The sequence below is a fragment of the Penicillium nucicola genome, assembly GCF_028828085.1.
Source record: "Penicillium nucicola strain IBT 29836 chromosome Unknown utg000010l, whole genome shotgun sequence".
NCBI classification, from domain to species: domain Eukaryota; kingdom Fungi; phylum Ascomycota; class Eurotiomycetes; order Eurotiales; family Aspergillaceae; genus Penicillium; species Penicillium nucicola.
The window spans coordinates 1586038-1598843 of NW_026643134.1; the positions used below are offsets into that span (position 1 = coordinate 1586038).

The 12806-nt window shown below is 50.3% G+C and overlaps 4 protein-coding genes across 4 annotated transcripts; 3 read left to right on the forward strand and 1 right to left on the reverse strand.

The window, feature by feature from the left end:
• Positions 1-393: 393 nt before the first annotated feature.
• On the reverse strand, positions 394-1590 carry N7511_009159 (PH domain-containing protein; the record flags this gene model as incomplete). Its single annotated transcript, XM_057131536.1, has 1 exon — positions 394-1590. One exon carries the CDS (start codon positions 1588-1590, stop codon positions 394-396), a length of 1197 nt encoding a protein of 398 aa, XP_056979524.1.
• Positions 1591-3123: 1533 nt separating this feature from the next.
• Positions 3124-4862, forward strand: N7511_009160 (glycosyltransferase family 15 protein; the record flags this gene model as incomplete). Its single annotated transcript, XM_057131537.1, has 5 exons — positions 3124-3398; positions 3456-3866; positions 3919-4005; positions 4056-4458; positions 4521-4862. The coding sequence occupies 5 exons, from the start codon at positions 3124-3126 to the stop codon at positions 4860-4862; spliced, it is 1518 nt and encodes a 505-aa protein (XP_056979525.1).
• Positions 4863-6042: 1180 nt separating this feature from the next.
• N7511_009161 (uncharacterized protein) lies at positions 6043-9465 on the forward strand (the record flags this gene model as incomplete). Its single annotated transcript, XM_057131538.1, has 3 exons — positions 6043-6152; positions 6225-7325; positions 7431-9465. 3 exons carry the CDS (start codon positions 6043-6045, stop codon positions 9463-9465), a joined length of 3246 nt encoding a protein of 1081 aa, XP_056979526.1.
• Positions 9466-10132: 667 nt separating this feature from the next.
• Positions 10133-12655, forward strand: N7511_009162 (uncharacterized protein; the record flags this gene model as incomplete). The annotated part of the gene is made up of 1 exon (XM_057131539.1): positions 10133-12655. One exon carries the CDS (start codon positions 10133-10135, stop codon positions 12653-12655), a length of 2523 nt encoding a protein of 840 aa, XP_056979527.1.
• Positions 12656-12806: the final 151 nt, after the last annotated feature.

Sequence of the window (12806 nt, forward strand, 5' to 3'; positions counted from 1 at the left end):
AGAAAGAGATCATGCCAGGTTTGACAGGGAGACATGGGAGACATGGACAAAGATGTGCGGCCTCAGGAAATGGAACAAATGAGAATAATGAAAAGTTCAAGAAGAGAATGAAGTAAAAAATAAGAAGCTGGACAGCCTCATGGAAGAAATGAAAATTCCAACTTGGCCACTCGAACTGTGGTCAAAATATAAACGCCGATCCGCTCCTCGAAGACTCCAAAGCTCCTCGCTATCTCCACCTGAGACGAGGAGTAGGCGGGATCCAATCACCAACCTGGGTATAATAAAAGAAAGACGGCAAAAGAAAGAAAGGAAGAGAAATCGCTGAGAGATGTGAGAGGATGAAGCGAGAGAAAGGCAGGAGAATGTACCATGGAAAAAGCTCTACAATGATTACAGGGAGCTTCCCAAGGCCGGATCCAATTTCCGACGAGCAGCAAGAATACTCTTCAAAGAACCTAACCAGAGCGCGAGGGATTCTTCATCCGGCGCGCAAAGCCGATAGGTCTTTTCCTCGGCGATGATCTGCATGCAGAACGTCTTCGATCTTGACAGAGGGTTCACCTCGGCCGCATCGAAAACCTGTGCCATGGGAATGATCTTCAGCGCAGAATACTCTGCGTCATCCTTGTAAAAGGCCAAACTTTTCGGACGCAACACAACCCACAGTCGCTTCCACTGGCGCACGGTCCCTTGGATACGTAGCCCCTGCAGGTACCCCTGACAGGCGACGCGCTCGGGATCCCTGAGAATGCTCATATCGGATGGTTTGGTTGTGTCGCGAGGAAGAGGTGATAGCTTGTCCTCTGGTGCGGAAAGGGAAAGCGAGTGAATCGATGGCATGGATCGTAGATGGCTATTGCGCGTTGGCGGAGAACCGTCGGAGAACTCTGAGAAAGAGGCTTCATTGCCGTTGCCCTCATTACCCGAGTAATCCTGGATGTAAGGGAGGCTCGGAGCATGACTGCGTGATGACCGGGTATAGCGTGGCTCAGGGGAGCTGGCGCGGCCGGCGAGATCGAAGTCGGAGTGGTCGGTTGTCTCGTCCACCAGCTGCTTATGGATGGCCGGAGGGGCGTGACGGTTGGTCAAGGCTAGAAACGCTTGCTCATCCTCGTTTCCAGGGGTCTCGGCGCGAATGCGTTGGATCCAGTCCTCGGAATCGCGTTGTGTCGGCGCTTCGAAGCGGTAGTTGGTGGCCGGGGTGAAGACTCCAAAGACGTGTTTCCGGGTTGAGCGCGCTGACTTGACGGGAGTGACCGCAGTCACTTCGGAGAGGGGGATTGAGACTCGAAGGCGGGTGGTTTCTTCATCTTTGTAGACGGATAGGAGATTCGGTCGGAGGACGAGGTATGCTGATTTCCAAGAGGCGCGGAAGACGTGTTTGTGTTTGACTCGGCGCTGGACCCTGCCTGTCTTCACGACCCGATCAAACTCGAAGCTCCCATTCTCATTGACTGGTGAAAAAGGATCCAAATTTCCCCTGGCGCGAGCCCCCGCGAGAAGGTGAGATGAGGGGCCCGACTCCGGGACCTTGATGATCGGAGTTCTCCCCGCAGGGATTGAGGGCCTCGTCAGCACCGTATTCATGGTGCAAGGTAGGTTGGAGAAGAGAAGTCCAGCAGGTCAGAAAAGGGGGGGATACTTTTCCATGAACAGCGTCATGCGGAGAGAGGGATGACGGAGTCTTGGCCCGAACCAAGCCTTTTGGGTCAGGGTCTGATCTACAAGTCCTTTCTTCTGCATTAACTTATTTGGCGAGATTCACCATTTACTTATACAGTTGACCTCCCTAGAGTCCCCGGTAATTTTCAATTGGCTCCGAGTTCCCACGCACACGACCCCTGTCATGGAGTGTAGAGTGCATCAGAAAAGCGTTGATCGCTCACTCGGCAGTCCAGACTGGCCTCGAACGTCGGAAATTAAAAATTACCAAATACTAGTGAAATTAGCAGGACCGCAAGTACCCAGTACCTGCACGGACACCCTTGCAGTATTGCCCATGCAGGTTCTAGGTACCTGTGCTTGATCTACAGCCTTGGTATCAAGAGGCCACTTGGTAAGAAAACAACGGTCCCTGTTCACTAAAAGGCCAACGGTTGTGTTTTTCGGCCAAGTCAACGACCAAAATTTGAAGCGGATCGACATACGGTGCACTTCCGTGTAATACAGGAGTTGTGTACTGTGTGATCCAAGGCTGTATGGTCTGGGGAAATCTTATCCTCGATAGAATGTGAGAGGCTATGCTGGGTACAGACAGTATACAGTCAGTATTCGGTTGCCCATGTCCTCCTGGCCCCGGTGAATTTATCGTGTAGGGCAGACGAGGTGGATCAAGTGGATTCTACATGGGGTTCAGACACAGTTGCACACAGCAGTACACAAACACAAGCTTATTCTGGATGGGATCCAAATCGCACTTTTAGAGGTGGTGATGGTTTCCCCTATAATGTGACCATGACACTTAGGGTTTGGACAATAGAGCGCCACCCAGTACTACAGTGACGATGCATGAGAAATGGAAGTATTTATGCTAAATTGACACCATCATCCTCATCTTAAATCTCCTAAACCCCCAAGGGAAGAAAAATAGGAATAGATTACCATACCATACTCCAGTCAACGCCACCACGCACTACCCAGGGGCAAAAAGACCGTCTCAGGGTGACGGCCACGCTTGCGCCTCCCTGGTCTTGGCAAAGTTCCAACCCATCCCCATCTCCCCGACTCTCTCCCATCTTTCCCTTCCCCCCCCATCCATCGTTGATGTCAACCCCTTTTCTGTGTACCCTGTTCACAGTTGTTTGCGTTGCTCCCAGCGCTCTCCCCATTTGTTTACGGGACTGAGAAAGTTGGGGGAGGAAAGGAGGCATTCCTCCGGCCACTCGTTTTGCTGTCATTTTCTCCATTTTCTGTCGAGATCACGATCCTGTCTACGGATCGTCCCGTGATCCAAAACGGCCCGACTTCGATCTCGCCGTCTACTCGATTTCCAAGAGACGTTACCCCTTGTCTCTTGACCCCGACACGATTTCGCCACAATCTCCTTAACGGCCCGCGTGCTGTCGCTTGGGTCTGATAGCTCACCTTCTACCTCTCTGGGGTCTTCCCACAATCGCACCCATGAGTTTCATTCAACGAATCACGAAACGGCTGCCGAGCGCGCCGAGTCTGCCGTTGGAAGACGCCTCTCATGAGAAAGGCCGTCTCCACCATCCCAGATTCGCTTTCTTCCGGCGGCGGATTCGCCTGAAGGGCAACTCCTCTATTTCTATACCCCTGGGCTTTGTTTTACTATTTCCATGTCTTGTAATTGTTCTTATTCTGCTTCTTTTCGTCCGTCATCCTTCGTCTCCCGGGGGGATTTTAATTCCAGCAGGCACTCCGCCTTCTATTCGGTTCGTCTCTCTCCGTCTATGATCGCTTGGGCGGTGGCTAACTTACCGGTGGTGCAGAAAAATCAGCGAAAAACACGATAAAGTATTCGCGACGGGCTGTATGCCTATCGACCCTCCTGAAATCGAGAAGGCCCCTCGTGCCAACGCCGCATTTGTCGTCCTTGCCCGAAATAAGGAGTTGGATGGTGTCATTCAATCCCTCAAGTCGATTGAGCGACACTTCAACCGCTGGTGGCACTACCCCTATGTCTTCCTGAACGACGGTGACTTTGATGATGATTTCATTGCCACGGTCAAGAACTATACCAGCGCACCCGTGGAATTCGGTAAGATCGATAACAGCATGTGGGGATTCCCTGACTGGGTGGACCACGAGGTCGCCAAGGAGGGTATTCGGAAGCAAGGTGATGCTGCTATCATGTACGGTGGCATGGAAAGTTATCACCACATGTGCCGATTCTACTCGGGGTCAGTATCTGATGAGTCCAAAATTCAAGCGACGACGCTAACACCATGACAGACACTTCTACAAGCACCCTCTCCTGATGAAGTATGAGTGGTACTGGCGGTTGGAGCCCGAGATCAAGTACTTCTGTGACATCACCTAGTAAGATACCTACGCGACGTGATTCTTGCCATTTGCTTACCTACAATCAGTGATCCCTTCCTCGAGATGGCAAAGGCCAACAAGACCTACGGTTTCACTATTGCAGTGAAGGAACTCCGAGAGACCGTCCCGAACATCTTCCGATACGCCGCTGCCTACAAGCGCAAGAACAACCTCAAGTCCAAGGGTCTGTGGGAGATGTTCTTGGAACCCCAGCCCGAAACTCCTCCCGAAGAGAAGCAACAGGATAAGCTTCCCGATGAGATTCTCCAAACCGACCCCGGTGACAACAATCTGAAGGATGTGGACCCAGAGGCCATGGAAGGCGAGAGCTACAACATGTGCCACTTCTGGAGTAACTTTGAGATTGCTCGCCTGGATTGGTTCCGCAGCAAGGAATACGAGGACTTCTTTACCATGATGGATAGGAGTGGTGGATTCTGGAACGAACGGGTAGGTCTTTCTTTTCTTCTTCCTTTTTGAACACGTGGTGAAGTCGATACTAATTATCTCAGTGGGGTGATGCGCCCATCCACTCTCTCGCCGCCGGCGCCCTTCTTGCGCCTAGTGATATTCACTATTTCCGTGACTTTGGTTACCGCCACACCACCATCCAGCATTGCCCAGCCAACGCCCCCGCCCGTCAATTGCCCCGTATCCCCTACCTCGAGAAGACAACAGACGATGAAAAGAAACGCATCGAAGAGGACGAATACTGGGCCGCTCCTGACCAGGTCAAGGAGAATGGTGTCGGCTGCCGATGCCGCTGTGACACTGACATTGTTGATGTCGAAGGCAAGCAGGGCAGTTGTCTCAATGAATGGGTTGATGTGGCTGGCGGCTGGGCTTCACCATAGATGAATCCCATGCTTTGATGCTCAGTGCTCACCGCATTTTACGTCTCCTTTCCCTGTCTGTTTAGTGGGCTATGAGCATCACTTGGGTTCGCCCTCGGGAGTTTAATGCTGGAGCCTGCATGTTATGCTGGCCATGGGGTTTCCTTTTTTGGGTGGCGTTCAATGGATCTGACGGCTTTTTCATTCGGAAGATGGCATGGCATATCCATCATCCCTGTTGACATATTCATTTAACATGCTGGGCCACCGCGGTCAGCTGCGTGATTTATCTGTGGGTCGTGGAAAGAATGTGACTTTTCGCCGTGGAGGACTGGTGTCTTTGGGTACTCCAAATATCAGACATGGTTTTGCCATGATTTTGTTTCGGGTTCCATTGGCTCCATTGGTCTGCGGCGTTCTTCTGCTATTCTTCCGGCAAATTGTCTTCCTTCTGTTTTCTCAGAATTAGTACAATTTTGTCATCCGGTTTACCCAACACAGCATCATCGCGGTGGTAAGAGACAACTGGTTTGGAGGCAGAAACTGAAAGCAGCTTCCGTCTATATCGACATCCTGTCTCTTAAGCAACCTTTGGTTTTACCAACCACCTCTCGAGCCTTCCCCTTTCCCCCATCCCATATGCAGTTTCTGTGGTTGTCTTCCAGCATGCATTTATGAAATGTACATACCTTTTCCCCTTTCGTCTTCCGTGGCCTTCATCCTCGGATTGTTCTCTCGCATTGTCTCCTCCCTTCCCCCCAAACCTCGCAAATACCAGATCGAGCATGGTTGTCTATAGAGTATGGAATAATCACCCGGTGAATTACGTGAAGAATGATATCAGTATAATGCAGTTTGTTTCTTCGGTTTTTGACTATGTGATTTTGTAAACGGCCCAGGCCTTGGGCATCCGTAGATAGCTACTCGAGATCAATCATCAGTCTAGCATCAGAAAACCTGAAGAGTCCACTTGAAGACCAGCTCCTCGCGTCCAGGACAACCAGATACACTTTGGTTGTATTATCAACGTTCGGTTGATGTTTCCACGCAAGCGCAACAACTTTGTTATTTAGGGACAGAGGAAGAAAGATGTCGAGTGTCAGCATTGCGTTAGCCTTAGCCTCGAGACCACCCCCGCCCTCATCTGTTATTCATCCCAACTTGCTTTTTCACTTCTGTAGATGCATGTTTGGCATCGAGGATGAGTTTCGGCTTTGGCGTGGGAGACTTCCTTGCAGTGATCAAACTTGCCAGCAAGGTTCGAAAGAATCTCATCGACGCCCCAGTTCAATTCCAAGCCATCTCTGACGAGTAAGAGACATCCTTGGCCACAGCCCTGCAGCTCCCTGAATCTTCTAGATTTCGGAATTAATATGATAACAGAGTGAGAAATTTATCAATTCTACTTCAAGATGTGGACATTGATCTGTCCAGAACAGATCTCACCAGCACGCAACAAACCAAATTGCAAGGGATTGTGAAAAGCTCTCATGATGTGCTGATCGATCTTGAGACGATTATCAGTCGCTACAAACACCTAGATACCATCGATGGTACGAAAAGAAGCGCGGCAAAACGGGTATGGGGACGTCTTACTTGGGAGCCCAGTGAGATCCAAGAGCTCCGCAGTCGCATCAGCAGTAATATTGGCCTTTTGAACCTATTCAACATCCGAGCTACGCAGAAAGATCTGGCGAATTTAGTCCAACACCAAGATGACCAGACCCGCCAAACAATTTTGGCTTGGCTTTCTCCCCTCAATTATGCCACTCAGCAGAGCGACTATATTGCCCGACGCCAACTGGGAACTGGCCAATGGCTATTGGCATCTCCTGAGTTCTCATCCTGGATCTCCGGTTCAAAGCGTATCTTATTCTGTCCAGGTATACCTGGAGCCGGAAAGACCATATTGGCGTCCACTGTGATTGAGGAGCTTCTAGAACGATACGGAACGGACAGCAATATTGCAATAGCCTACATTTATTGTAACTTTCAGCGCCGAGAACAACAGACCGCTGTCAATCTCTTGATCAACATTTTGAAACAAGTTGCTCAAGGCCGTGATGATTTGCCAACCGAAATACGGACTATGTATACTCGACATCGGTTCAAAGGCACAAGAGCATCAGTGGATGAGGTCTTGACAGCATTACGCTCAGTGTGCAAGCCTAGCCTGACTTCCCGCTTTTATCTTGTTATCGACGCTTTGGATGAGTGTTCGATTTCCGACGGTTCTCGGACGACTTTTCTCGACGGCATCCTCAGCCTTCGCGACTGCAATCTGAACCTGTTGGTCACGTCCCGGTTCATTCCTGAAATCAGCGAGACTTTCAAGAATGATCCCACCCTCGAAATTCGTGCCACCAAGGAGGATGTCATATGGTTTCTAAAAAGCAATCTTGCGTCTCTTCCCTTCTTTGTCAGGCGAGATCCTGGTCTACAAGATGAAATATTAACTGGAATTGCCAAAAATATAGATGGAATGTGAGTCAGCTCTTATTAACAAGCACGACAGATACTTTCCATGGATTTAAGTGACAGCCCTTCTGATCAACTTCATAGGTTCCTTCTCGCCGAGCTTCTTCTTAGATCTTTGGTTGGGAAACGGTCGCCTAAGGCAATTCGAGCTTCACTGAAAGGTATCTCATCTGGTGCTCAAACTTATGACACTTCATACGATGCTGCAATGCAGAGGATAAAGGCGCAACTACCAGATCAGACCGAGCTGGCACTACAGGTGCTCTTGTGGGTGACTTGCTCCAAACGACAACTTACTACAGCCGAGCTTCGGATTGCACTTGCTGTTGAGATTGAGGAATCCGAGTTTGACAGAGACAACATGCCCGATATCATGGATGTGGTTTCTGTATGTGCGGGCCTCGTTACGGTTGACGAGAACAGCGACATCATTCGGTTGGCCCACTATACAACTCAAGAATATTTTGAACGACACCAGTCGACATGGTTTCCAACAGCCCATCTTGACATTGGAACCATCTGCCTGAAGTACTTGTCGATATTTGACGCCGAAGACATACTCGCCTGTTCAAGTGTCCATGATCTTGAAAGGACTGTTGATAAAGATTCATTCTGCGGTTACGCAGGCACCTATTGGGGCCACCATATACGAGAAAGCTCACCAGCCAATACTGGGGACGTCAACGAGCGACTGATCTTCGCCTTACTCGAAAATCAATCAAGACTGGATGCTTGTGTTCGCATTCTTGTCGCAAAAGAGATTGATTTCTTTTCGGACTTGCTTCATGGAGACATCGTGCACCATGTTCAAATCCCGCCCCTGTGTCTCGCAGCATGGTTTGGATTGACTCTTATTGCCCAGGGCCTGATAGAACAGGGCTGCCCCGTTGATACCGTCGACTGTTTTCAACAAACCCCATTGTTCTACGCAGTCAGCCAGGGATTTTCCGACTTAACACTACTCCTGCTCGATCGTGGAGACGATCCCAAGGGCACTACCGGCGAAAATCAAGTATCTCTGCTTTCATCAGCAGCTATATACAACCAAGTACACATCGCGGAGCTACTTCTCAGCCGTGGCAGTGAGATCAACTCCCACCATTGCATAACCGGCGAAACGCCACTTCACTTTGCATTGTCTCGCGGGCTTGACACGACAGTCCGCTTCTTAGTGGAAAAAGGAGCCGATATAGAGTCCAAGACTTGCTATGACCGGACTCCCCTGATAGAAGCTACTAGATTTGGTCGCAAGGCCGTCGTCCAACTGTTTCTTGATATGCATGTGGATCCAAATTCCAAGGACAACACAGGACTAACCGCATTGTCAATTGCTTTTCAGGCCGGAAACACTGAAATAGCTCAGCTGTTGCGAGATCATGGAGCAGACCCCCATACTCCAGATAATGCAGGACAGACGCCATTGATCTATGCATCTCAGCGTGGCCTTGAAAATAGCATCAACATGCTGCTCAGTTGGGCATCCAATCTGGAACACAGGGATCATCGCGGACGCACCCCATTGTTGACTGCAGTATCTGCTGGTCATGAGTCTGTTGTTCGAGCCTTGAGTCAAAATGGTGCTAATTTCAATTCTGTTGATACGTTTGGGCGAGGAGTCTTATTTATGGCAGCTTGCGAAGGACACGATACAATGTTGGCACTGTTTTTATCAAGAGTTGACCCAAATCAACGGGATCGATATGGACGTACCGCATTACATGCTGCAGCCACACTTGGTCATCCCAGAGCCTGTCGCGTTTTATTGAATGTACCTGGTCTCGACTGCAATGTTGAGGACAATTTTGGCCGTTCTGCCATGTTCGATGCTATGCTACAGGACAGGCATGATGTTGTGGAAGTGTTGCAGGAATTTTCGGTGACTTCGGCCGATCCCGCCTTTGTCAAAACGTCAATTAGGCAGCCGGAGGCAGTCTTCGTGAGATCTTGCGATGTCTGCCTTGTTCTGTTGACTAGAGCCGAGGCTTTCTACTCATGTCATTCCTGTCATGGAGGGGATTTCCACATATGTTTCGTATGCTATCAAGTTGGGGCTCGCTGCCTCAATGATACCCATCGGGTGTTTGAGCGTCGTCGGAAGTCCAATATCGGCCATGTGTTGATCACTCCACGTATACTCCCATTTTAAGGTAGAGTGGGGCTGGTGGAGTCTACCCGCAATATATCTTGTCGCATGGAAATCGTGGGAGGTGCCTTTACCATTATCTATGTTGTATATGCTATATTCTGTGGTCTATATACTGTATATGATATGCTATATGTGCTGGGTCAAACAAAGAGCCACAGCAAGACCCCCGATGTATGTGGTGCACAAGGCAAACGGGGTGGTACCGGTACTTCCCCTCAAGCCGCAACCACCATAACTACCCTGGTACCCAGTACAACCCCGCCATGACTGTTCGCCGGGTCATCCACTCTTATCGCGACCCCTCTCATCGGCCCTGATCAACTCTCACTTTCATTTTGCTCCATCCTGACTTCCTATTCTTTTGGAACCCCTACTTCAATATCACCATCCGAGAATCCCCCTTCACGTCGCTGCCTGAGTCAGACACGCACCTGACCATCGGGAAACTCCCCGCAGACCCACTTGCTTATCACTCGATTGGGCTCTGGGACTCTATTCAGTATCTGCCAGCCTTTCCTTCTGTGTGATTTTGTGCCTCTACCTTCTAACTCTGCTATTCTTGACCTCGTCTTTGATCTCTCCAACTTGAGAGAGGCCCCTTCCCTAAGCTCCTGTTCTCGCCCACTTGCCCGCTTGCCCGCTCTATGAAGTTGCCTACTACGCAGATATGACTGACACTCCAGAGTCGTCACCTCGACGACGCCTCACCAGTGCCCAGATTGCTTCTCACCTGCAATATCCGACCTTCCCCCCGTTGACTGCCTCGGTGGAGGAGTGGGTGATTCGCTCACGACCGACCAACATGACGTCAGATCAAGCTTCCGATCATCCGCCAATTTCCTTGAGTGATAGTTGGGCTACTCTGAGTGTGTCTGATATACACTCGGAGGATGGCAGCCACTCCGAGCAGACCGATGTATGCTCCCTCATTGACCAGACCACCCCCGACGATGTCGCAAGTCTTGATGAACGCTACAGTAGCAGCGAGGCCGAGGTGCAGGATGAAGACAACCAGGAAGATGATGGGATAATGGGAGATGAGATTCCGTGCAGTGCCTCGGTTTCCCAGCAGTTACCAACTCTTTTTCCCTTCAGAAGGAGCACGATTGATGACAGCACCACAACCACCAAGCCCACCTTTGCAAATCCCAGTGACTCGATCGAGTTCGTGGAGCCTGAGAAGTGGCCCGAGATCGAGAGAGTGGAGCTCAAGCATACCATCCGCATTTTTGATGGAGCTGCAGCCGAGGAGTTGAAGAGCCGGTTGCCATTTAACTCCACCGATTCCATCCTCATGGCCACTGTCCAGCAGACGATGACCAAGCAAGGCCTCGACCTGGACAAGCCCTTCCGCGTGCTCTACATCGGGCAGCCCGAGTTCCGACACATCATTCTTGATAAGATCGGCGACGTTCTAGTATCAAGCTCATGTTCCGGCTCGGAGACCAGCTCTGCTGAGTCGTCCCGATATCACGTTGTGCCAACTTCGTTTGGTGCAGGGGCGGTTCCAAACTTTGCCGAGCTCCTTCCGATCCACGTTCAGCTCGTGGTCGATGAGTGTGTGGAAGCCACCGCCGATCCTAGTGCGGACCGACCTAATTCCCTGAGCCTGAAGTTCAAGAACCGCCCGGTGTGCACTTCAACATGGAATGGCTCGGATTACCGGGTATCGTCTGTGTCAGATTGGACTCTCCCAGATGTAGCAATTATCTTTGTCTCAGGTCGCGATGATTCAAAGGCTATCAATACCCAGTATCTTGCTCACGCCTTCCTGGAACGCCATGGAATCCCGGCAATGATGATTTCAGAAGAGCCATTGTGGAACATGGCTGGAGAAACGATCCCTCTTAATCACAACAGTCTTCACACTTGCTTGGAATCTCGTCACCCTGATTCAGGAGAAACGGCAGTCCTTCGACGATATCCAATCGATTTGAAGACTTTCGAAAGTATCACACCCGGGCAACTCAACCGAAACCTGGCATCCCTGGTTAGCCTTTACCCGAAGAAGGCACATAAATCCACTGCTGAAACTTTTAACTCGTCCTCGGCCCAATTCTTTGCCGGTGACGAGAAGTATATTGAGAGCTGGCTACCAACTTCCTATGCCACCCGGGTTCGTGAATGGGCCCCAACACTACGTTTGGTCGTTTTGACTCTCATTTCGGCCATTGCTCTCTCGATCGGATACGCCGTTGTGAAAGTGATGATTGTTTTCTTGGCGCAGTGCATTGCTGGATCGGCTCTTTCTAATGCGTTCCCTCCCGTGGCATCTCAAACGTCCTCTTCATCTGCCCTATCTCTCGGTAAAGATGATCAAGTCTCACTCCCGATACAATCGGCATCTTCTGTGCATATGATGCATGTTCCTCCTGTCGGTGTCTCAATTTCCAATGAGCTCACTTCTCTTTCAGCCTTGGGCTTAGCAAATCGTGATGAATTCGAGATCCAGGCCGTGGGAGACTGCCACATCATTATCAAACCACCTTCCAGACTTGCAACTGCCAAGAAACAGCCTCGCTTTAATGTGAGTGTCCAAAGACAAAGCAAATATCTGCCATATGAGATATCTCAATTGTTTGAGGGGGTCTACATGCTTAAGCTGGACCGAGAGGATGCCTACGGGTTAATCGACGTGACGATTACAGCCCAGTCCAAATCCCCAAATAACCAGACCGTGGCTGTTGACTTTGGAACACCATGGTTGAAGATTGCAAGCTGGAGGCGCGCGGCACAAGCAATTTCTGCACAGTTTACAAAGGACCTGCAGCTGGCTCAGACTGGTCTGACTGAGGTATACGGTCGATTCTCCACTGATTTGCAGGTGGTCGTGGGTGACGTTGTGAAGCGAACACATATCTTACGCCGTGACGCTGAGAATTCAAGCCGGGATAGCCTCAGTCTACGCAATAACGTCCTGTCAAGGTCAAAGCAGATTTCAGAGGTCTTCACCCGCAACGCCCTTCAGCGATTCCGAACTGCTTCCTCTGTGCTACAACTTCGCTCCAGTCATGTCAACAGGGAGGCTAAACAGATTGTTCATGATGCATGGAGTCGCATTGGAGAGTCAGCTGCCAAAGTCGACCTCCGCAGCATGATGGATCGGGTGCGCAATGCTCGCAAATGCGAAACGCTGGATCGGGCCCAGTCGCGTGCACGACATGTTCTGGGCCTTGACCCAGGCAACTAAGGGGATGGATCCTCTCTCGCTAGAAATGATGAACGATATTTGTTTTTGTTTTGTATTTGCTTTATTAGGCTATGGCGGATGGGTTTGTTACGGCGATCAGGTTTGGTGGGGTAACAGGACTGGGAATCGGATCACGCGAGACTTCCAAGCG